This window comes from Equus caballus, chromosome 11 (genome assembly GCF_041296265.1).
Source record: "Equus caballus isolate H_3958 breed thoroughbred chromosome 11, TB-T2T, whole genome shotgun sequence".
NCBI classification, from domain to species: domain Eukaryota; kingdom Metazoa; phylum Chordata; class Mammalia; order Perissodactyla; family Equidae; genus Equus; species Equus caballus.
The window spans coordinates 15,028,244-15,053,490 of record NC_091694.1 but is presented as its reverse complement, the minus strand read 5'-3'; the positions used below and the strand labels follow the sequence as shown (position 1 = coordinate 15,053,490).

General features: G+C 39.9%; 2 protein-coding genes across 4 annotated transcripts in view; one reads left to right on the top strand and one right to left on the bottom strand.

Annotated features, from left to right (window-relative positions):
• Positions 1 to 405: 405 nt before the first annotated feature.
• On the bottom strand, positions 406 to 7,071 carry DDX5 (DEAD-box helicase 5). Its single transcript, XM_001495147.7, has 13 exons — positions 6,938 to 7,071; positions 5,559 to 5,724; positions 5,100 to 5,196; positions 4,873 to 5,006; positions 4,689 to 4,754; positions 4,288 to 4,429; positions 4,044 to 4,204; positions 3,778 to 3,950; positions 3,283 to 3,393; positions 2,976 to 3,037; positions 2,821 to 2,880; positions 1,327 to 1,551; positions 406 to 1,112 (listed from the first exon to the last, which is right to left on the bottom strand). Exons 1-13 carry the CDS (start codon positions 6,979 to 6,981, stop codon positions 709 to 711), a joined length of 1,845 nt encoding a protein of 614 aa, XP_001495197.2. The 5' UTR covers positions 6,982 to 7,071; the 3' UTR covers positions 406 to 708.
• Positions 7,072 to 7,109: 38 nt separating this feature from the next.
• Positions 7,110 to 25,247, top strand: part of CEP95 (centrosomal protein 95) — a 40,694-nt gene continuing 22,556 nt past the window's right edge. For all 3 annotated transcript variants that reach the window (XM_070227042.1, XM_001495129.7, XM_014739261.3), the window contains exons 1-11: positions 7,110 to 8,015; positions 9,493 to 9,621; positions 10,775 to 10,882; positions 13,610 to 13,720; positions 16,234 to 16,339; positions 18,054 to 18,169; positions 21,207 to 21,338; positions 22,054 to 22,247; positions 23,796 to 23,908; positions 24,090 to 24,219; positions 24,823 to 24,976. In XM_070227042.1, the coding sequence (XP_070083143.1) occupies positions 7,667 to 8,015; positions 9,493 to 9,621; positions 10,775 to 10,882; positions 13,610 to 13,720; positions 16,234 to 16,339; positions 18,054 to 18,169; positions 21,207 to 21,338; positions 22,054 to 22,247; positions 23,796 to 23,908; positions 24,090 to 24,219; positions 24,823 to 24,976 (1,642 nt within the window). In that variant the 5' untranslated portion in view covers positions 7,110 to 7,666. The remainder of the gene's footprint in view (positions 8,016 to 9,492; positions 9,622 to 10,774; positions 10,883 to 13,609; positions 13,721 to 16,233; positions 16,340 to 18,053; positions 18,170 to 21,206; positions 21,339 to 22,053; positions 22,248 to 23,795; positions 23,909 to 24,089; positions 24,220 to 24,822; positions 24,977 to 25,247) is intronic.

Here is a 25,247-nt window from a genome sequence, read left to right as displayed (position 1 = left end):
TTGGAGCTTTTCAAACTGTTAAGTTTTGCAAAAGGAACAAAGTCATCTGTGTTGTTCTCACACTAAGTTGAAGGCGGGGCTATACAGTCGACTACTGCCTATTTCAGTATTTCATTTCACCATTCTGCTAATAGATAAATTAAATGACTCACCTGATGTTGGGAGGTACTAACAGAAAGCCTTTATGCAATTTAGCCTAGAATTATAAATTTATCTAAATCAATCCCATTTTAATTCTTCCAATATGAATAGAGATCATTTTAAGAAGGGTCTTCTGATCTCCCCACTTCCCAAAACTAAATTATGGAAAGGAGCAATTTAGTTTTTATAATTAAAAAAACAGACCATCTAAGCAAACTTTTACATGACATTATGTAAGTAAAATAAAGTACAATTTCCACTTAATTCAGTCTTCAAATATTTTTTATTGGAAGGCCATGCACTGCCTTCATTTATTGTATTTCAAATCACTGTACATTTACTTTTGTGAAAACACTGCCTGCATTTTCTAGTACAAAAAAAACCTAAAAATTGTTTCAGGAATGTAGAGAAATATTCAACTTAAATAGCGAAAAAGTGCACCATAATTACTGCTGCACTGCAGTCATTTCTGCATTTCCCATGTTTCTTAAATAACTATCTTGTCTGATAACACACAATATAAAGAGCAATTATGAAAAACAGACATTTACATATACTTCTAAAGTCTTATTGAGAATATCCTGTTGGCATTGGATAACCAATCATAGGTGCAGCTGCAGTAGCAGGATATGCATATGCCTGTTGGTTCATACCATTGTGCATATTTGGAACATTACTTCCATATTGCTGAGTACTATCATAACCGTTCTGGTAAGTCCCTGTCGGGTTACCAGTCCTAAAACTGGTCTGTATACCAGCAGACACAAAATTACTTCCAAAGCTCCCATTGGCGTAATTTGCAGCACTGTAAACACCATTCTGAGTTTTTGCCCCAAAATCTCTCTTAAGCAGACTAGAGTAACCTCTGTCATAATTTTCCCTGTCTCTAAAGGTATTAAATCCACCCCTTTTGCCTGCAGAATATCTGTCCCGACGGTCATCCTTCATGCCGCCTCTACCCCTGGAACGACCTGTCAAGAAAAAAGAAAATTGCAAACTGATTATTTCTATGGCACAATTCATTACAAATACAACAGGAATCAGGTAGCTCTATTCAACATACATGTTTTCTCAACTTAGCTTCACAGTGAAGATTTTACTCACGTGCCAATCCTATCTAAATGGATTTGTAGACCATTATGTGACCCCAAACCACTGACATTTCTTCTTGAAGGCTGATCTTACCTGAACCTCTGTCTTCGACCAACTGAAGCAACTTGGGATTAATTGCTTGATTAGCTTCACGAAGCACAGAGATAAGGTCGCTCACTTGCTTTATGTTATTAGGTGTAAAGAAAGTGTATGCTGTGCCTGTTTTGGTACTGCGAGCAGTTCTTCCAATTCGATGAATATAATCCTCTGAGGAGTTAGGGTAGTCATAATTGATGACAAATTTCACATCTTCCACATCTGTAAGGTGTTGCAGTGTGGCAAAATAGCAATGTACGGAGTTTTGCACACCACAACAGCCAGACCAAAAATAAAAAGTTAGACAATTGTATTCCCAAGAAGGTACGGGCTGCAAAAAATACAGTTAAAATGGTTATCCATTCCCTGTAGGAATACCATTGAGGTTGAAAGAAAGGGGAGGTGGGGGGGGTGGGGTAAAAAAAAAAATAGCACAAGTCATCCCTATGTCTCATTACCCACCCAGTGACAGGGCCTGATATCAAAGAGATGTGTATTCCCTAACAGATTCCCCAATCAGCAAGTCCCCTTACAGATCATCAAGTGACATCTGAATGCTTCTGCGCAGTAGGGCCACTTAAAGGTTCACAGCAACCTCTTCATGTGCTCATTTTGAGGACCTTTAAACAAAAATGTACACGGTCCTTTGCATTACACACTCATCAGAAGTTCAAAATTCTGGCCACACTGCTTGTCTTGCCAAGACCTTACAACCGCAGCTGCAAGAAAAACATACCTGTCCCCCAAAAGTTGTTTTTATGCACTGTGTCTCGTCTAGGCAAGCGCTTCCAAGAAGCCAGGATTCACTTGAAAATGTGTCTCTCTCTGGCAGGTCTCGACATGACGACTACTGTGTAGGTGAGGGAGGAACTTTCAAAGCACTGCTTTCTTTTCCCACTGACTAAGTGTGAGAAGTTGCTCCTGGCTCTAGATCTCATGTGCCAGTACTCACCAATTTGTAAAAGGCTTAGTACCTTTTAAAGCTGCTCTCTCCATTTCAAACTTGAACAAAAATTTCATTGAACATTGAAGTTTGGAAATATTTCTTCGACATTTCAGCAAACTCACTGAAACTCAAAGACCCACAGATCACAGTCAACAGTTTGAAACAATGCTGTACCATGGCAGTCATGCAAAGCATGGGACAGAAGGAATACCACGGCAGTGAACTGTGAGGGTAACTTCCATTTTTTTCCCCCGGAGAGAACAGTTTACGGGGCAGAGGGTGGTATGTTCTGCCTTTTGAAGATTACTGGCACACTTTCAGCTTTTCACCTCTCTACTCGACTGGAAGCAGCCAGCCGATCACTAGTCCTCCATCCCCCTCGAGTCCTCCGATTGTCATGCCTAGGCCTTGCCACAAAGACTGCACCTTTATATGAAAAAAACTTAGAAAAAATGCAGAGGTTAAAGAAAGCAATAAACTTTCTTTAAAAAAATTATATGGAGATCTTCTGGGAAACCAAGCCATGAATTCGAGTTTGTACTAACCTAGCCCTCTGGAGGCCACATCTGTAGCAATCAGAATAGGAGCTTTTCCATGTTTGAACTCTGCAAAAGAGGGCGTATATGTCATCACCAAAGTGAGTGAAATTCTAGGCTTTGGGGTGGGGGTGTGCGGGGGACTCTCCATTTGAAATGCTTACCATTTAGAACCCAGTCACGTTCCTGTTGACTTTTGTCACCATGGATACCCATGGCGGGCCACCTAAATTACAAAAAAATTCTATTAGTAAGCTCACACTTAAAATTTGATAGACTTTAGTCTGGTGCTTAACCATTTTTGGTCACAGATCCCTTTGATTTCTCCTGAAATAATCTATGTAACAAGTTTACTTATACTATCAGGTGATTTCTACCCATGCAACTCAAATCCATTACTCCTGATCTTAGTTTTTCCTTCCTCTAAACTCAGCTCTAATGCATGTGCTTCAATGGGGGAAGTCTACATACCCATCTCTCCTCATTTTTCTAGTAAGTTCATCACATCGTCTTTTGGTTTCAACAAAAACAATGGTTTTATTCTCCTTCTCACTCATGATCTCTTCCATTAGACGAATAAGTCTTGAAAGAATGAAAAAACATTATGTATTTTAAAAGAAGTCCATGGTTATGGCCGTGCATTTATGGTCAGTGAAACACTAAATTCAAATTATGTGTTTGTAAGTCAAAAAGGAAATACCTGCTTAACCGTTTACCAAGCAATTCTTACCCTTGGCTCTTAAATAAACCACAGGACACAAGTTCCTTTTCTCATAGGAATGCTATAAATACGGTGATAACCAATTGTCTTCCAAGACAAGTTTCAGAAGAATTGACAGTAATTTTCAAGAACGTATTCAGGTTCCACCCAACTGAAAGTCACTTTTAAGATAACCCAAGAAGCAGTGCCTCCCCAATTTGTATAGCAAAATTGTTTTTGTACTTAAGATTTAATAAAAAACTTACTTTTCATCCTTTTCTACATCATGACACACATCCACAATCTGAAGAATGTTGTGGTTTGCGCTCAGTTCCAGTGCACCAATGTTTATATGAATGTAGTCTTTCAGGAAATCTTCAGCAAGCTGTCTTACTTCTTTAGGCCAAGTTGCACTCCACATTAGGGTCTGCCTATCAGGCTAAAAAATTTTGGATAAAAAAATAAAAGTACTGTATTCTAAGAAGGAATTGAGAGCTAAGCTTGAAGAAAGAACGTACTTAAGGGCACTTACTCTTATTTGATCCACAATCTTCCTTATTTGGGGTTCAAAGCCCATATCAAGCATTCTATCTGCTTCATCAAGGACAAGGTAGGTGGTTCTTCTCAGATTGGTTTTCCCACACTCTAAAAAGTCAATCAGTCTTCCAGGTGTTGCAATACAGATCTCCACACCTTCAATTAAACATACAAATTAACTAAAACATCCAAAACTTTTAGCACCATCAGTCACAAACAGAACCTTTTTTGTTACATGCCTCTCTCCAAATCACGTATCTGTGGTCCCTTGGGAGCACCACCATAGATGCAAGTGGACTTCAAGCGACATGCTCTACAGTATTCAGCAGCTACTTGCTGTACCTGTTGGGCCAGTTCCCGGGTTGGTGCCAGCACCAAGCACTAAGAAAAGAGGAACAGAAAGCAGAGGAGCTTTTAGCAGAGATCTGGATCCCAGTTTTAAACTGCTAATACATTAGTTCACGCCGGCATATTATTTTGCTGTCCAATACCCAAAGCAGCTTTGTCTCTAGTCAAATTGAGTAAAATAACTAGTGTCTCTCCACAAAATCACCACAAACTACATCTTTTGCTATAGAATCTACAAATCTCTAAATTACACTTCCAGCCAAAAATCAAGAAAAATTACATATATACTTACAATTGGCCCATCACCTCTCTCTAAGAATGGCTGATGATTGATGTGGACAATGGCAGGCAGCAAATACTATTTAGGGGGGAGCAAACAACAAAGGCAATATTAATATACTTCTGGTTTCTTTTTATGCCCAATCCATTTTCTCCAGCACATAACAGAGTTAACTCAAAAGTTCTCCCAAACTTACAGACAATGTTTTTCCAGATCCAGTTTGTGCTACTCCAACCATATCCAATCCACTTAGAGCTACTGGCCATCCCTGAGCTTGAATAGCAGTGGGTTCAGTAAAGTTCTGCCTTGCAATCACATCCATAACGTTTGCTGTAATTAGCAACAATTTAGTAAAAATTAGTAATGCCAACAGAAAGTGAGGAATAAAAAAAGAGAGAGAGGAGAAACAAAAGTAGCACTTACCAGGGAAGTTTGCTTCATAAAAATTCAGAACTGGCTTTGGGCAGTTGTGACCTCTAACTGTAATTTCCTTGCTTCTTCTGTATGTCTCCACCTCTTGCTACAAAACAAGTTACAATAATCTATTAAGTATCATGACAACCTACCCTAATTAAAAATTCAACCAGTAGACTCCTAAATTTATAATTCATTAGCTACTTTGTTGCCATTTAAAATCCAGATCCACATATGAAAACCGTATACAGCCCAAGAACCCCCTATCGTGTTACACTCAACTATTCTAAGTAGAAAAACTCAAAGCCACCTGTTTCCAAAAGAGTAACACCTCTTCCCCAACTATATGAAGTCAAAAAGCATGACTTTCCCACAACTTGGTCATTTGTGAAACCTTCTGGTCAAATGTTCATTTACTTCAAGTCATTACTGAGTTATAGCCTGATGAAGCCACATGAAATTACTCACTGCTGTGCGCCTAGCCAAATCAGGGTGTTCTTGATAAAAATTCTTCTCAAATTTGGGCAGCTCATCAAGGTTCCACTTCTTTTTAACTAGTTTCTCCCCAGGGTTTCCAAACTTCTTTCCAGATAGGGGCCCTGCCCTACTTCCTCCAAATCGAGGTGCACCAAACCTGAAATGTAAAAAACAGTTGTATTTTCAAACATCTACATAGAAGTTTATGCATAGACTTAACATCCCCTGGCACACACTAAAGCTCGATGAATGACTTTTGGATGTATGTGACTTAGCACTGCCCTTAGTGATGGTCATTCTCTCAAAAGCCACAATCAGCATCGTGCCTCTTTCATTTCCCGTGGTCCCAAGTACACGCTCCTGAAGCCAAGTCAACAGGCCGGGATTTATCAGGTCGGAAATGGGCTGCCCAAACGCCAGTTGTTCAGATTACAAGGACAGACAACAGCTCGCGGCTACTAGTCTTTCCCACGAGCTTGGGAATTAAATATCTGGGAGAGGAACAATACAAGAAAGGAGGAGCTTAACAGCGATGTTATTTATCAGCTGTTTCAAGCAAAGGAGCTTTGGTTTTAAACGGATAACGGGACAGCACAGGCAGTCACAGCAGAACAAGGAGGGTGGTCTCGGGGACACTTAAACAAGCTAATCGAGCCGGGGGATCCCGGGGAGGGCCTCCGGAGCACGGTAGCAAAATTATATAACGCCAGAAAAAGAGAAGGAGGAGCTGGCGACTACCAGGGGAGGAGTCCCGGGCCGGGCGGAGTCGGCCGGGCGGCGATCCCGCTGGGGCGGCGCTTCCCCCTTTGTCTCGCATTTCTCTCTGCGCCACATTTTCTCGACGCTGCCATTTTGAGCTCCTCCGCCGGGCGGGGTAACAAAGGCGCCGCCGCCATGTCCGACGCCGGCATTTTGTACCCGCGGCTCAGCCACATGGCCGATTCCCGCGGCGCCGGCCACCCTCCTGCCCCCGCCGCATCCAATGCTTCGGAGGCGGCCCCCTGGGCTCCCGCCGAATCCCGGGGGCCCCTCAAACACCTCCCGAAAGCTTACACCTAACAGCGGCGACTTCGACCGCCTCGAAGCGTCGCGCCTGCCTCCCCTCGAAATACGATCCTCCGAATTCTCCCGAAAGCGGCTAAATCGCCGAGGCCCTGATGCCCCCTCGCAAACAAAAGAAGAGCCCGACGGCCGTTAACAGGCACTTCTGGTCAGTTTTGGACAAAAGTCAAAATGGCGCAAACCTTCGATTGAGAAAACCCAAGGATGGGCTGGGAAATAGTTCCCACCCCCGCCCCCTACCCGCCGCCACCCTCGCCGGCCTCCCATCCCCCACCCGCCGGGCCTGACAGGTCAGGTCCCACACTCACCCTCGATCCCGGCCGCGGTCTCGGTCACTCGAATAACCCGACATGGCGTCAATGGTTGCGGTTGGCGGGGAACGAAGTGGAGAGAAACGGGTGCGACAAGTCGCTGGAGCTGGCTTCGGCGACGGCGAAGCCTTGCGGGGGCGACAGCGGCGGAGAAACGGCGATGACAGGCGCCTGGGCTGCTCGGCAAGAAACCGGTGGAAATGAATGAGGTGCCGGCCGCGTCCCGGCAGCCGGTTTTATAGCCTGGACCGCCTCCCCCGCCGCAGAGAATGCTGGGAGCCGCTCTATGACCTAATCACCCCGCCCCTGCGCAGAGGCCGCAACGACCGCCCGCGTTCCGGAATCCGCCATGTTCTCGCTCCTCCCCTGGGCCCCTCCCTCAGAGGCGCCCGTTTTTCGCCCGTTTTATGGCTGGGCCCACCCACCACTGGGAGGCCTTAGCCCGCACTCTCTTGACTGCATCTTTTTCTTGTCTGTCCGCACCTCAAGGCAGCCACCCTGCCCTTTTCCTGGTCCAGCCCAAGGGATAAAATGGCCAGCCCACTTGGAAATATTTACGTCTCCAAAGAGCCCTCACGCCCATAACCAAACGAGGAGACGGGAAGGCGGAGCCTGGCATTGTCGCGTGGCTGACCCCTCCCACCGGGTGAGCGGACCGCACTACTTCCCCAGTTGGCGTCGGCGGAGGAATACAAAATGAAATAGCTCACCGGAAGTGCCGTGCTAATGCCCCGGGGAGACCGGCCAGGGCTGCCGGGTGACCCGAGCTGTCAAACCCGCCCACCTGAGAATCCCTTAGCGGGCTCTTGTCGCGGAGAATGGTATCTAGAGTCCGCAAACCGCCGTCTGGGCGCGTGCTGCGAAAGGAAGTGCTCCTTCGATGACCAATCAGCAGCGAGAGGCCGGCTTAACGTCCCTCCCTCCTTCACTCCTCTTTCCCTGCGCTTTCGCTTCGTTCCTCCTGCTTTCAGCGCGGTGTCTGCGCCGTGCGGCCCTTGCAGGACACCGTCCACCGCGCGCCCGGCTAGGAGTACGGTGGCGACCTGCCTCCAGGACATGGCCCGGTCAGAGGCTGGTGAGTCTCGGCCTGTAGAAGCGGTGTGTGTGGACTGTCCTCGTCCAAGTCCCCGAACTTCCCTGCCCATTTTATCTTGAGGTCTCGAGCCGGCCTCAACTAGGACTGGCCTGCTGGCGGGGCTCATGACAGACACCCCGTCGAGGACGGCGGTGTCCGTGCGTAGGGTCTCTTCGCCGCCGAGCGCGATTTTGGGGTGGGGGAGAGAAGGGCCCTGCGGCGAGGACCGTAGCATGCACGCATTCTGGCTGCAGAAAGGGCCGTCAGACAGTCTCTTCCCCGGAATCGAGCCCCTGTCAGTGTGCTCTCTGCTCTTGCATTGTGGGGACCGAGGCCGTACCTGCATCTGTATTGAGCTTTTGAGGAATGGCGCTCTTAAGAGGTGTGGATGCCCCCACCAAAGTAGAATAGTGTGTGGTTTTGTAATCACTGCCCTCTAGAGTTACCGGCTTTGTCTAGCACTGGGTTTTGAAACGCGGGTTGACTTGGTTGTCTAGGACGCTTTCATCCTTTTCCCGGGACAGCGTTCAAACCACTTGTCTTGGTTTGGTCAGCAACCAGAAATGGCCATGGGGAGAGGGGGATAATGTGCCTTGAAGACACACACGTATACATACATACATTGTTTCTGGGGAGAAAGAGATAATGTGCCTTAAATATACATACACACATTTATTTCTAGAACATACTGAAGATATTGAGTACGGAATAAAAGAACTTTCCCCTTAATCACCAATCATTTCAGCAAACAAATGTTTCAAGCTTTCTAAATTACCTTTGGTCGAGAAACCCTTGAAATAACTTGTCTAATCCCAACAGTATCTGGGGGGTGAGGTGGTACACAGGAAAATTCAACATTGTTGGTAATGTGCTAGTTCTGAATGTAGGGACTTTTTATGTTTTTCTCACATTTTCGTTCATATACATCAAATATAATTTTTAAAACTAACAAGTGCAGTAGTGTTGGTGTCATTACTCCACTTCTTAACAGCGCCTATTTGGGGACCAGAGAAATTCTGACTTGCACAAGATAATTGGGTAAAAACATGACTAATGTTATTGGGAATTTGAAGTAACATCCATTAATTAGTTTCTAGTAATCTCAGATTATCATTAACTGTCTTGTTTATGACAATATTCCCATTTACTTGTAAATATGTTTTAAATGGAAACATCTATGTATGGCTTATAAAATAACTACGGTAAATGACAAGATTTTCGGTTACAACAGTGGAAAGTGGATTTGCATTATAGTTTTGACTACACTGAAACTATGGCACTCTGAGAATCGTCCCAAGAAATTAAATACATCTTTTCAAAAATCGTGCCTAGGAGGGTCTTTGAAATTCTATAACAATCAAATTCCTTATCTTCCACAGAGTTCAATGTCTGTTGTTGTGGGGCTTGTTTTTTTTAAATGTATGTGTATGACTTTTTCTAGTGGTGTTTAAGGCTGATCTTTTCTCTTTCCCAACAGAGTGGGTAACTGTTGCCAATAACCTTCTTTTGAAATGTCACATACACCTGAGGATACACGAACTAGAAGATTGTGATGCTAATGTTTTTATTGCTTTTTATCAATCCATTTTGGGAGAAAAGGTGCCAGGTAAGGGTACTGAAAAGTGGGAGTAATATCATCTATATCTTAGGCCAGAAGTTTCTAGTGCCTTTAGTTAGATCCTGTGGTATTTATAAAATCTTGAGTTTTCTGTTAGTCTACCTCTTATTTTTATCTAAATGTTGTGTTCATTACCTTACTGAATACCTTACGACACTCACCCATAATAACAGCCTTGGTCATCACTGTTTAATCATGCCTAATGCCTTGTGAAAGTCGTACCTTTTCTGTAAATGTACCTTCAAAGTTTCTAAAATTGACTGGAACTTGGAAACTTGTTGGGTCCTGTTACTTAACCAATGTTATAGATAAGAATTGGTGTTTGTTACCCTAAATATCTCAGACTCCTTATCCATAAATTCCTCTATTGTCTCTGTTTCTTTATATAGTTTGTAACCATTAAGTGCTGTAAGCTCTGTGTAGTCTCCCTTCCTTTCCCACTGTTACCATGAGTCAGTGCCCTCATCACTTCCTGGAATAATGGGATGGCCTCTAGCTGGTATCTTTCATGCTAGTCTCAACCATCTTAAGAGTTCAGAGGCATGTAGTTATTAGACTAGTCTTTTAAAATATTTTTCATCCTACCCCAAAATGTTCATCTTTCTCAAAACCAGGGGAGAAACTCCAAATTTAAGTTGATGTTAATATCTTTCTGCACTCTGGTCTATACTGACCTGTTGAACCTTTATACAGTGATTCCCAGTAGGCTGCTTTAACAGGACATACAAGAACTCTACTTTCGTACCTGTTGTGGGTTTTTTTCTCTCATGGAAAGCAGCCAACGGTTATGGGCTAAAGTGTCACCACATGTATTGTCCGCCTTATTAGAGTATTAGCATCTCCTTGAATTTAGGGACCTCTTTATCTTCCTTTAGCATGGTGCTTATTGTAGAGCATGTTCATATATATGATGCTTGAATAACGATTCAGCCATATTCAGTCAATATATATTCAACCAAAAAAAAAGATTCTACTGTGTGGAATTCAGGTTCTGTTCACTTTATGTGTACTTTAAAGCCTGTTCTGTTTGGGCAGAGCTTACTTTTGTAGCAGTTGAACTTACTCAGAAGCCTGGTCAGAAACAGATAGGTGAAAACTTGGTCCCTCATAGATGCAAAGTTATGTAGCTTTTTTTCCACAGACCTCATAGCTATTCCCAGGAGTCAAGAGGATGAAGCTCACAATGTACAAGCAGTAATTGATTCGCTGGCCTTGGATTACCTGCAGGTCAGCTTGTCTCACATAACAGGTTGGTATATACTTAGCCATCAGATAATTTTGCATTTTACTAAAATAATTTGTTAGGTAGAGCCCTAGACATTGTTTAATTAACAGATGAGTAAGCTTATGAAATAGACCAACTGGCAAGACTGAGCCAAGACAACTGATTGGTGTAGCTAAGGCAGCCATCCTTGGGAGCTTTTCCAGAAGAGTCAAACATTGAGTTTGTGATAGATCTGGGTCTGAGATGAAAGTATCCTAGCTGGTAGTTTGAGATATGTTTTGTTGTTGTTCTTTTTTATTTTAAAGCTACCATGCTGCTTGTTCGTAGTAGCTAAAAATTAGAAACAGCTAAATGTTCATTATTAGGGACAGGTTAAATAAATTATGATAACTCCATACAGGGAACTTACTCTGCAGCTGTGAAAGATGATTGATGATGCTCCTTAGGTACAATGTTTCATATTAGTAGAACAGTCTCCAATATATATATTGTGTGAGAAAAATGTGGTGCAGGTTACAATGATAATGTGCAGAGTATGCTACTATTTGTAAAAACAAAGGTAGGGAGAATATATATACAGCTGATTGCATACAGAAGAACTTTTTAGAAGCATATGCAAGAAACCTGTAATACTGATTGTTCTCAATAAGGGGAACTTCAGGGCTGTAGAACAAGGGTCAGATGAGACAGATGTATACCTTTTGCACTTTTTGAATTTATTTATATATCTATTTTTTGAGGAAGAGTGGCCCTGAGCTAACATCTGTTGCCAATCTTCCTCTTTTTGCTTGAGGAAGATTGTCGCTGAACTAACATCTGTGCCAATCTTCCTCTCTTTTATGGGGATGCCACAGCGTGGCTTGATGAGCAGTGCTAGGTCGGAGCCTGGGATCTGAACCCACGAACCCTGGGCCACTGGAGCTGAGTGCGTGAACTTAACCACTACGCCACTGGGCTCACCCCTGCACTTTTTGAATTTTGAACCATGTGAATATGTTACCTATTCAAAATAAATAAAACTGTAAATTGTTTGTAATATTTTCCCACAACAAAGTGTACCATGCTTGTATTCTAAAGTCAAACGTACCAAATATATTTATAAGTCTCTGTATTTGTTGATAGTAAATGAGGATTGTTCCAGTAAATTCTTCAAGCTAACAAACAGAGGGAATCTTGGGGACTTGAAACTATACTTAAATCATTAAGAGAAGGTTTATACTGTTGATTTATTCTTTGACAGTGATGGAGATAAAAGTTAATCAGGGTAGGTCATTTACATCTCTTAATTTGATATTGAGAGGAACAAATTTTTTCAAAAATACTTGTCTTAAGTTTTTGAGTGCAGTTCTAGGTGAGTAAATGTGGTAAATCAGTTTGGAGATACTGCGTTTTGAGGGATAATCCCAGGATTTCTATAAGCAGGTGTTTCTGTTTATAGAACTTTTAAATACAGAGCTGCCCCTGACAACTCACACCCACCCCATGAAAAGTTACAAAATTGCTTACCTCCTCCAGTAGACTGCAAAGCAGTGTTTTCCTCCTTGTGTTCTGTTTAACGTAGTTTCTCCTACCCCGTGAAGCACTGCATTCTGGCGGGCAGTCTTAGTTGCTGGGTTCCAGATTATGCTCCCCATCCTGGAAACTGAGAAGTCTTGAATATGCCCTTGGGGTATACTTGTGTACCTTGTTAAGCCAGAAAGACGAAGGGCTTAAAAACAAGGTTTCTGTTTAGTTGTTTTAAAGAGAAAAGAACTGTCAAACATTGTCCATCTTACTAGTAGTATTGTAAAACATCAAATTTCTGGTTTAGGTTTATTTTGCATCATGACTGAAGTTACAAATGACTAGTTTCTCTCAAATATCAATTTCTACTCTGCCTCTCCTATACTGGTTTGAACTTTTGAACTGCCAGGTGTGATCTCCCCGAGGACACCCCTAGTGTCTCAAGAGTTAAGATCTGTCCATACCTGATGTTGATTGGAGTCCATTTTAGGTGACATTAAATATGTCAAGTTTCCATGCTTTTGCCAGCCCATTTCTTGTCAATATTTCAACTTAACATTTATTAAAAATCTGTTTTTACATTATTAAAAATCTATGCCAGGTATTATGCTAGGGACTGTTTAAAGATTAACTTCTCTGTATAAAGTGGATGTGGTGGGAGATGAGGCTGGAGAAGTTGAGGGTGAGGTGAGATTAAAAAGGGTTTTATATGCAGTGAGCCATGGATGATTTTTAATTAAAAAAAAAACGGTATGATCTATGCAAGGTGAGTACAAATTAACAAATGGAAAAAATCAGGAATTCCTGATGAACATAGCCCAACAAGTTTGTTTTGTTTTTCTGTTACTCGACTGCTATCATCTTCAGAACAAACCACTATCATCTGAAACAGTATTCTCTCCTGCCATTTTTTTTATCAGCCTAATAAAGTTGTACTTAGCTGCTTTATATCTTGGTATAAATCTTAGGATGTTTTCTTAAGTCCACTTATTTTGCTTCTTGATAAAGGAAGGAAGATGCCAGTGAATTCTCAAATACCATATTCAGACTATCCACTGTGTCTCTTCAGATATAATCAGGCATGACAAAATTGATGTTTTTAATATTTATAATATCATTGTTTCTCCTGGGTTAGTTTATAATCCTTGTATCTTGAACACTGTTTTCACAGTGGTATATCCATTTCAAAATTATGAGGCTTTCAATTTCTTGGTTAAATTTTTTAATAGCTCTGTATTCTGTGTTCAGGAGAAAATATAGTGAAAGGAGATAAGGAATCTATTAAGAATCTCCTAGAAATATTTGATGGGTTGCTGGATTATCTCACAGAACACCTCAGTGAAACATCTCATGAGAAAAGTAAGTTTAAGAATAGAATTTGGTGTGGTTTATATTCTTTGTCATGTCCCTTTTTGCCTTTTCTCTTTCTGCCTAATTTTCTTCATAGGGATTAGAATCACCAGTACAGTAAATCTGATAAATTTAAGTGTAAATTGTTTCAATTCTTACTGTTCCAAATGGTTGAAAACTCTATCCTAGACTTTTGTCATTTCTTTTGTCAACTTGGATGCTGCTTATAAATTTAAAGCTAATCTCTAGTAGAAAGCTAGATTCTGGATAAAATTACTTACTTTCCTATTATTGAATGAAATTCCTTACTCCAAAATTGCCTATGTCAGAACTGACTTTTTTTTATAAATTTGAATGTTGCTGAGGCATCAGCAGGAAGAATTGATGAGTTTCTGTCTTCAACATACACTTAGGTTTGTGACAGCATGAATATTTTTTATTTTACTCTTTGAGTAACCCAGTCCCCAAACTATAACAATTTATTGTGTGAAATTTTGGTTTTATGTTTTTTAATGATAATTATTATAAAGATCAATATTGCCATATTGTTTTCCAAGAAGGTTATGATTGTTTAAACTGGATCAGCAGTGTGTAAGAGCTATTTATAAACTTTGGCTCAATAAATCTCATTTCTAGGGAAATAATACAAAAGAAAGTTAAGCACTTGAAAGTCTTCATTGTAATGTTATTTATCATTGCAAAAAAAAAACCTATATGTCTTAACAATATCAGATTAGTTAAGTAAATAATGCTGTATGTCATGGTTGGAATAATATATGACCTGTTTAAGAATGGATATACAGTAAGAACATTATAGGAGAATTAGGGAGAGTGAATGACTTGTGAGACTCACCTAATTCAAGGCTGCCAGTAGGTATTTTGATACTCTGTGGCTTTTTAGTCATTTTAGCAGCAAGATTAAGAGGTAGAAAACTACTTTTAACTAAAGAGATTGATTAATTTGAAGTGTTATAATGACAGCAGCTGTTTTTACAATGTAGTGCTGGATTGCAGGTAGGGGAGGGATGATAGTGGTCTGGCTGCGGATACGGCAGTGAGGATGGAGAAAGGAAGACAGAACTGAGACATACTTATGTATGAGTCCGCTAATAGTGAAATGCTGAGCGGGGGATCTTCCCAGGGGAGGTCAGTAGCATGTGGTGAGCTTAGTGCTGCTAGGAGGGAGATGTTCAGATGGGGCCTCCTGTATGTGGTGGCACTTTAGTTGGGCAGTGTTTTCTAAAGTCTGATTCTCACCTTTGCAGGTCCAAGTTTATATGGCGCTATTACCTAGAGCTGATCAGATTCTTCAAATGTCAATTAATAATAAGAAATAAATCTTTATCATCTCTAGTCACGTCAGGTGTACAGACCAGCTTCTTGCTGATACCTGAGCTAGCGTTATCATTTACCACTGAAAAGCAAGGGACTTGAAGGCAGACCGTGGGCTCAATGCTAAGTTCTGCCCCTCACTCTGTGACTGAAGCTCTCTGAGCCTCAGGTTTCTCATCTGAAAGTCTTTCATGGCCGTGGTGAAGATTAAGTAGACATGCATAAATAGTTTAGCAACAAGCCCAGCTCAGAGTAAATGCACAGTGAATGTTAACTGATGTTATTAAAATATTGCTTGCTGAATACAGAAATAGAAAAACATGACTGGATGTTCGAACAGGGAATCTCTAGAAATGGGGATTGGAATATCTAGAGGTATAGATCGGAATCATAGGAGGTTTCACCTACATACCTCCTGAAATCACTCTCCTAGGCGGTTACTGCCATTGGTGAAAGTGTATTCCTCAGGTATGTTAGGGTAGGGAAAGGTTGATAGTCCTAAGGAAAATTTCATCCAAGCCTCGATGTGGTCTAACTCTTAATTAGGCTAGGGCGTGATTGTCTTGGAGCTTGAGGTAGACTGACACAGTCATATTTTTCTGAAGCCACACCCTAGTCATCTTGCTTCAGACGTTCCTTACAGATAGAGAGGTATAAAGAATAACAAATGAACTTACCACCTTTATTAAAAAATAAAACATTGCTGATACAACTGTAGACCCTACTTTTAAAGCAACACTTGTGTTGTTTCTTTACTACCCAAGTAAAACATGCTTATTACACGTGGTGATTTGGTTCTTTCTAGTTTCACATTCACAAGAATCCAGTTTACCACGAGGGGTTGAGGGTGTCTCACAGTCCTTACCTCTACCATCCCCCTGTATAGAAATAGTAGTATTAACTGTTGGTCTCTTCTGGGAGGTGGAGAGAGCACCGAGCTGCCTAAGGCTTTGCCGGGGCAGGGGCAGCACTCAGAGCCCACAGCCAGTGGCCCCCAGCTGTCTCAGAGGCTGACCTGCCTGCAAAGTGACGGGGGACACGGCCTAGCTGGGAGGAGATGCTGATGTCCTAGCCAGTCATGGCAAGGGGCTGGTTTTAAATGACACATTCTGAACCCCCCCCCCCCAAAAAAAGAAATAGTAGTATTAAGTTTGGGTTTTGTTGTTGTTGTTTTTATCTATTCTAAACAGATGAAACAGGACAATGTTTTAAAGAATCCCATCGAGGAGAACCTTTGGAAGAGCCAGAAAGTACTAAAGAATCCAAATCATCATGGAAAAGAGTTTCTTTTGGGAGGTAGCACTCAGTGTCGGTGAATTTAATCAAAACGAGTTATGCTTTTCTTTCTACTAAGAATTAAAATTGCACACAATATACCAGAATGGCAGCAAAACCCCAAAGAAAACCCCAAGCTAATGTGAAAATTTAACCAACTTAACATATTTTGAACCTCTTAGAGGAGTTTCAAGAACTTTGAACTATATATAACACTTAATTCTCAGCATTAACCACCTACTTATTTTTTAATATTTCCCTTGATCATTAAAGTAGTTTACGTTCCTTGCAGAAAACTTGGAAAGTACAGAGAAATAAAAAAGCAGGAAAAAAAAGATGAAATCTGCCATTCAGAACTAAATAACTGCTTGTTAACATTTTGTTGTACTTTAGTCTTTTTTACTATGTTTTTTCTCATTTGGATTTAGTTATATTATCTATATAATTTTGTTTCCTGCATATTAAAATTTAACACATTGTCTTTTCCCAAGTTCTTAAACTTTTTATAGTAATTTTTAATCACTGTGTAACGTACCATTCATATGGGTGCATCATAATTTACTAAACCATTCCTGTAAAGTAGAGGTAGTGGTTCCTCTCTTTTTTGTACTATTTTTTAAAAAAAGTGATACATACCTTTGTTTATTCTTTCTCCCCCTCCCTCATATCTCTAAGCTACATTCAAAATCAAAGAGTATGAATGTTATAAGGCTATTGAAAGTTGCCAAATTGCTTTCCAAAAAGGCCGTGACTGTTTATACACCCACCAACAGTATAAAAGTGCTGAGTTACTGCACCCTCATGAACCAATATTAATGACCAAGATCAGAGTTTTCCTAGACAAAATATGATGTCATTATAGGTTTGATTATACTTCTGCTAACTAGAGATTGAATGTGATGTTATGACTTTCTTTTAAAGATTTGATTCTCAGGTTTTTTTATGGAGTTTGGTTTGAAAAGCACAGCAGTGCCTTCTTGTCTAGGTATAGTACATTGTGGAAAACGTATCTTAAAGGAGACTATCATAAGATGAATTTCTTTTTTTTTTAGCTATTATTTTTTTGTTTTTGGTTTTTTTGCAGGGGAAGATTTGCCCTAAGCTAACATCTGTTGCCAATCTTCCTCTTTTTTCTTCTTTTTTCCCCCAGCAAAGTCCTAGTACATAGTCGTGTATAGTTGTAAGTTCTTCTGGTTCTTCTAAGTGAGCCGGTGCCACAGTGGCTACTGACAGACAAGTGGTGTGGTTCTGCGCCTGGCAACCAAACCCAGGCTACCGAAGCGGAGCATGCCAAACTTTAACAGCTACGCCATCAGGGCTGGCTCATAAAATGAATTTCTTGACTTTTCATTATTAGGTTTTTAAAAAGATAACAAAAGTGCAAAAGTGAAACAATACAAGGATATTTAATGTAAAATTAATGCCTTACCCATCTTGCCCTCTATTCCCACACCCCTAGAGTAAGTAGTTTTATTGTTTTCTGTGTGTGTTCTTCTATACATTTAATCCTTGACACTTTATACACAGCTGTTTCCACCGTACATATGTCAGTCAAAACAGATAAGCAGCAAGAAGTGATAAGCAGCAGAGGGGAGTGTCTTTTCCTTTTTCTGTGCATAGGAATGAGCAATGTAAACATCCACAGGCAGGCTGCTTGAAGCAGCTCTTGGGATGTTCATGGGAAGGGCCCTTTGTGGTCAGGCCGGGCCCTGAGTAAATGAGGGAACTCTTTCAGGTGCTCCTTGTCGTCTGAGGTGTTGGGTCCCTCTTGGGATGGAGATGAAGCAGAATCCACTGGTGAAATAATTAGACTCGGAGACACAGCACACACCTTTTCTCTAAGGAGTAATGGTGAGTAAACTTTAAATATCAGTTATTGTTATTCAACACAACTATTAAAATGTAAATAGTTATACCTAGGAGTGTTTAAAGTTGAGAATAGAGCCCTAACTGGACATCAGAAGCGACGTTTCAGAGTACCACCATTACCCGCTAAATATGAACAGTTACCGGAAATCAGTCAAGTGGGAGTGCATGCAAGTCAAATGGGTGGATGCAAGTTGGTTATGTATTATGTGGGACTTGTGTAGACTTAACAGTCTAGTCACACTCCGAATATCCCTTAAGTGTAGTTTCCTTAACTGGGTGACCCACGTGTTTCGTGGTTTCAACCAACAAGTCTGTACATCCAGTGGCAATTTTTCTCCCAGGCTTCAGGCTACATTTCCAAGTCTACTGCTTATACACAGTAAACGTGAATATCAGGCCCATTTTGAGCCTCCCACCTTGCCTTCCTCCAACCATCCCACTGCTGTCCTACCCACCTTGGTTGCCATGCCCTTCTCTGGCATCATATTGTTTCTTCTGCTGAGATGCTTCTCCTTCCTTTCTCTCTGGCACACTCACTCTACAAACCCTAGCTGCCCCCGTGTCAGACTCTGAGGCTCTTTGTTCCTGCAGGGTGGCCTTCTCACCTTATTTCAGTGACACCATTCTCACATTGCATAGAAACTTTGTCTATTATTGAAACTGAGCTCCAGGGACAGTAGCCAATAATACTCTTTCAGCAAACATTTATCTAGTGTTTTCCCTGTGCCAGGCAGTGGTGAGAATAGTGGTAAACAAAACAGGTACAAATCCCTTCCTTCACAGAGCTTACATTCTATTTGTGGAAGGAGCCAATAAATAAGACAAGCAAAATATATAGTAAAATTATCCATACTCCGCTTTGTATTCCAAAACTTAGGAAAACACTAGGCCCACAATGAGAATTTTTTCTTTTTGAGTGGAAGAACAGGAATACCAGAGTGGAATTAGGTATATTAAATTGGGAATCAGGTGGCCTGCATTCTCATCCAGACTCTGCCACTGGCTGTGTAACTTTGGACAAGGCCTTTATCTTCTCTGAGCTCTAGTTTCTTCAAGTGTGAATTTAGAGAATTTGACTAAACCAACTCTGAAATGTGTTTCAGCATTAATGCTCTGATTCCAAGGAATAGTCACTGCATTCCAAGGAATTATGTTCAAAGAACCTAAGTCTGGAAGGTTAGACAGTAGACCAAAGACATGTACTTGCCACTGGGATGGGCAAAGTAATGGAATGACCAGGGTCAAGTGTAGGTAATACAAGAGTGTTTCTTGAAGGAAGAGAGTCAGATGGATTGACAGAAGATAGAAGCGGTGGTGATTTTAGAAATGGTGTTCTGTTATACCAAGTGCTATGTGGAAAGGTTGCATCTGTAAAAAGTGAATTACTTGTTTTCAGATTTTACCTATTCAGATTGTAATGCATTAAGGCAAAGGAAAAAAGGTTGAGAAAAAAGCCAGGCTAAGGTTTGATGTCATAAAGGGCTTATAGTAACTTCCTTTTATATTTGGATTTAAGTCATCAGATAACTGTCATCATACACATTCATAGGCATGTAATTTAGTGTTCAATCCCTGAACTGTAAATCTTTTTTTTGAGATATAATTGACATATAACATTATATTAGTTTCAGGTGTACAACCTAGTGATTCCATATTTGTATATATTGCAAAATGATCACCATAGCGTCACCACACATAGTTAACGTTTTTTTTTCTTGTGATGAGAACTTTTAAGATCTACTAACTTAGCAGCTTTCAAATATACAGTACAGTATTATTAACTGTAGTCATCATACTATACATTCCTATGACATTTATTTTATAACTGGAAGTTTGTACCTTTTGACCACCTTCACTTATTTTTTTTGGTAAATGTTATGCATTTATTATGTAGATCCTTATATAATTGAAATATTGTTAATGCTTAGAGAAGTTCAGGGTCTTTGCAAGAATAAAACAGTACGTCCTAAAACAATCTAAAGATTGTAGAGAGATATTTGAGTGTGTGACTTTCAGTCCGACAAAGTAAAAGTTCCAGATGTTAACCAAGCACAAGATTTTAGGAGAAATTCCATCAAAAAGAAAGCATGAGATGGTCATTCAAGAAACCCAAGAGAAAAATGGACCCAGGTGAAAATGAATTAGCTTGGGGTCAAACTGATGACAAATTCAATATCAGGTATCAGTATCAGGTGGAACAAGTTATGAATTTTGAACATTAGATCTTAGGGAGATGGTATTTATGTGAAATACGAAGTTATGGAGAGAGATTTGCATGTTTAAAACATTTTGATGTGCAAATGACCATATTGCACTGGATTGTGGAAAAGGAGAGCACAAAAAAGTATTTTAATATAGCTTTCTATGTAATAACATCATAAAGCTGGTTCAAATATTAAGCATACAAACATTAGACAAATAAAACAATTTGTTTGACTATAAATCTTTGTATCAACATCCAGCCAACATCCCTAGCTCAGAGATATACCTGTATAACAGTCAGTGTTTCTAAACTCTGGCACCTGTTTTTCTTTTCTTTTTTTGTTGAGGAAGATTAGCCCTGAGCTGACTACTGCCAATCCTCCTCTTTTTGCTGAGGAAGACTGGCCCTGAGCTAACATCCTGCCCATCTTCCTCTACTTTATATGTGGGATGCCTACCACAGCATGGCGTACCAAGCAGTGCCATGTCTGCACCCGGGATCTGAACCGGCGAACCCTGGGCAGCTGAAGCGGAACGTGCAAACCTAACTGCTGCACCACTGGGCTGGCCCTGTTTTTCTAAAGTAATAAAACATTGTGTAATACTTTGCTTTAAGTTGTATAAATGCTTCTGGGCTACAGAACTACATCTTGCTATCTGATACTTATTAAAGTAATTGGTCTTTTGAGCAATCAGACCGACATAGTTCTATGATTATGTCATTCCTGAGATATTTATCCTCTGGATATGAAACTCTTGGCTTCTAGTATAACATTCAGCAATAAAAAAATTTTACCTTTAATATTTTCTTTTCTAGGTACCCAAGGTCCTAATGAAATGCATTCTAAAAAAGCCTCAACTGTACCATGTTCTAAATCACACGAGGAAGTGTTGAACCCTCCCTCATCTAGTTTTTTGTCCAAGAGTAGGACATCCTTTGTTGAAGACAGTGAGTAGTAATGTGTTATTAGTTCTTGAGACTATTGCTATGAGTTGGAGACAGTAGTTGGTTCCTGGGACAATTGCCTTTTTACTTTTGTTGCTCTACACTTTATGTAATTCTTTTCAGTTTCATGTGATCTTATTTGTAAATGTTTGCTATTAATGATGAGCTCTGATTTCTTCTAAAGATGGTCTTTGGTCACATGCTTTGCATCCACTATTTTATTATGTAAGTCCTCTCCTCTCAAAGACTTTAGGAAAATAAAAGTCTCTGATACCTTAGTCTGTCGGTTGGTGGTCTTCACATTATTAGTGAATGACAAAATATAGTAATTTGAAAATTATCATCTCTGGGGTTTTCATATGGTTAATATTATATAAAATCATTGTTAATGGGTAACTAGCTTTATAACATGTGGATGAACTATAACTTATATAGCCATTTAGGTTTTTAGTCATTTTTTATTATTTTTAAATAACTTTTCACGGAACATTTTTATGATAAAATTAAAATTATGTTCTTCCTGATTTAATTAGGTCCCCACTAGTTTGCTGAGGATGAGTCCCTGATTTAATTGTTTTTCTGTGTGCTTTTTTTAAAATCAAGTTTAAAATAATATTTCTAAGTAGTGTGTATGAACATATTTATATTGCTATGTATATGTAAAATGATTTTTTTCTTAGAGTTTCGTCTTAATGCTGACTTTAATTTGTCCAACTAGCGGAAATTGCTTCTGTGGATATGATTGCAAGTGCTAGGAAGCTAGGCGAGCCTATCCAATCAGCTATTCCTTTACATCCACCCTACCACCCTTCAGAACCTCGAGCACCTTGCCCCATAGGAAAAGAATACTTGCGTTCAAGTCACTGCTCCCCTGCCATGAATTCTACTGGAGAGGGCATGGCATTTTCTGTGGTAGGTGGAAAAGCTTGCTTTCAATTGAATAGAAGTCTATAGATTTAAAGAGGTCTCTGCTAGAATAGTAGACAAGGACACTGCACTAATCAGAGCACTGTACTACTTAAAATTTACCTCTGCATACACCTGCATGTTCTTACTCTAGGAAGATAGGGACAGGATAAATGTATGAAAAGGGAGTAAGAGCCAACACATATTGAGTGTTTATTTTGTGCCAGGCATAGTTCTGGGTACTTGACAGGTATTGAATAATTTACTCATCACAACAGCTCTGGAGTAGGTACTATTTGTATTTCCCATGGGGAAGCTGATATGCAAAGGTTAAGTATCTTGTCTGAGGTCACACAGCAGTTGTGGTCAGGATTTGAATTCAGGCATTCTAGCATCAGAAGCCGTATTTTATATCCCTAATGAAATAATTTAAAATTTTAAAAATATAAGAAAGTGTGAAAAATAACCTTTCATCCATATTCCTATTATCCAGCATCAACTACTATTAATATATTGGCCTATTTGCTTCCACTTCTTTCTTTGGAAAAAATCCCTTTTTATACAGTCGTCCTGTCCCTATCTTCCTAGAAACAAGAACAGGCAGTTGTGTTCAAAGGGTTCATTTATAAACAATGATACATTCTCATTATTGAAAATTCAAACAATGCAGAGAAAGTACAAAGATGACGTAAGCATCATTAGCATTCGGTGACTATCATTCTGTGCATCTATTCAGATAGGAGTGTGCATGGAGAAAAAGAGAGAGAAAAGGGTTCATAAGATAATGGTTAATTTGGAGGAAGCTTAGTGGGAGATGTTGAAAGGGCTTCTGAGTTGCTGGTGATGTTTTGTTTCTTGACCTGAATGGCAGTTAAGTGGGAATGTTCCTTTTGGAATAATTCTTGAGCAGGACACTTGAACTTCAATAAAAAAGTTTTTAAAAATGTGATTATATTATAGTTATTTACTAAAAAGTATTAAATTTAATTTCAGTTTAGTAGGAAAAAAAGATACTGAAGTGAAATTGAAGAGATTCTTAAGCATCAAGTGTTTCTTCACCTCAAGAAATATTTTCTATAAGATTCCCTCTAAGGTTAAGAATTAAATTATTAACAATGTTGAGTTTTTACTCATATTTTGGGAGGTTTTCTCTTTAACTGTTTCAATTTTGGAGTTTCTATTGACTTCTTGATATGAAAGATAGTGACTTTAATACTTTTCAGTTATGATATCATTTTTTCAATGTCCAAGTGTAGTCATAACCTCTGAATTTTTCTATTTGAGAATATCTCACCTGCCTTTATATTTGAATGGCATCGTAAGGCACATTTTTTTTTTTCTCCAAGTACAAGTTTATAGACATTGTTTCATTTCTTTGGCATTGGGGATTAATAGAGTGTTTTGACAAATGTGTTTTTAAAAAAGCAAGAGAGAGAGAATAAAGGAACCTAGTTTTGTGCCACAGGCCCTCTATTCCTCTCACACCCGAAATGTTCTTATTTTTACGTGTCTCCTTTGTAGTTTTTCAAATCAACTCTCTTCTGTTTTTAATAGGAACCAGATAGTAGAATTTTCTTAACTTCCAAGTTGCCTAAAGATAGCAAACAGGAAATGTGTCCAGCTCAGGTCCAAGGCCCTAGGACAAGGAAGCTTCCCAAAGGAAAAAGGTAATGTTGCTGCATGCTTCAACGTTTGCAGTCTGTTTGCAAAGGGAGTTGAAGAGTAAGGGGTATACTCTCCAAACTTAGCTGTGAAGACGAGTATGAAATATTTGTTAAAGCACATATTACAGTTATTTTGAACTAAGTAATGCACTCTTGGCTGCTTAAATGGTCACTTTTATTACAGATCTGAAAACAGAGCTGCAGGCTCCTCCTGGGATTCACCTTTCTCCCAGAGGCCAGGAAAGAGGTTAACAGAACAAGAATTACATGCTGTCTCAGAGAAACTGTCTCAGCGGCTATCTGAACTAGATTGGGCAAGTCTTGTTTTTTATTTAAATTGAGGTTACCGTCATAGGTGAGCATTTAAGTGATCCTCCAGTTGAAAGCTAAGGTACTGGAAAACTAGTTGTGTCTTAATTACTGTGAAAATATTCCATAAGTCAAGCAGGTAGGACATAGGGTCAGAAATGATCTCCTAGCCTTTAATGATATGAACAAATTTGGTACAGATTTATCCAAGTTTTTATTGAATTCTGATGAAAACTAAATCATTTAGCATAAATGATTACATTAAACCATTTATCTTTAGATACATCTATATAGTTTCTCTTTGTTACTAAAGATAGATTTGGTATAAAATTAGATGGACCTCTGATTCTCACAAAATACAATATTACAGTTTGGGGGTGTCATTGAATAAATGTATTAAATTCCTATGTGACTTACTCTAAAGTTTATTGAAACTGAATAGTCCATAGCACTGATATACACCCTTTAGAAACTAAACATGCATAAGCATCTGGAAACTTAGTGCCTAATTATCAGAGGAAGCTTTTTAAAGGTTCTATCTGTCTACTCCTTCCAACTTGCATTCTGCTGAAATCAATGAAAGATGTGGAAAAAAATTTTCTTGACAGATGTTAAAAAGTGCCCTGGGTGATCGAATTAAAGAAAAGACTGACTATGAAGAAGAGAATATTGGAAATGAAGAGGTGGAGAGTGGAAATGATGAGACACTGTCTCAGCACAGTGACAGCATTATGGAGTGTGGGCCGAAGAAGCGAAGGCCAGGTACTTATCCCAGAGAGGCCACGATGAGGACATCTCAGGGAACCACTTAGGCACTTCCGTCTGTTTATAGTGACTGGCTTTCTCGTTTTCAGTATTTCAAAATATATAAAAGGATCAAAAATAGTAACAAATACCTGTATCTTCACCATCTAGAAGTGACAGATGTTAAGTTACATTTGCTTTATACCTCTTGGGTTTGAGAAATAAGAGTTGAAATCCCCTCTGTCCTCCCCACAGTCCATTGTTTTTCCCTCCCTCAAAGAAACTACTC

What these genes read in the sequence shown, in the direction of transcription:
- DDX5 (XM_001495147.7), bottom strand. Translation starts at nt 6,981, where the DNA reads ATGTCGGGTTATTCGAGTGACCGAGACCGCGGCCGGGATCGAGG. An exon ending in GATACGTGATTTGGAGAGAG is followed by an intron (nt 4,205 to 4,287) that starts GCATGTAACAAA and finishes GTTTAATTGAAG; the next exon opens with GTGTGGAGATCTGTATTGCA. An exon ending in GGTCGAAGACAGAGGTTCAG is followed by an intron (nt 1,113 to 1,326) that starts GTAAGATCAGCC and finishes TTTTCTTGACAG; the next exon opens with GTCGTTCCAGGGGTAGAGGC.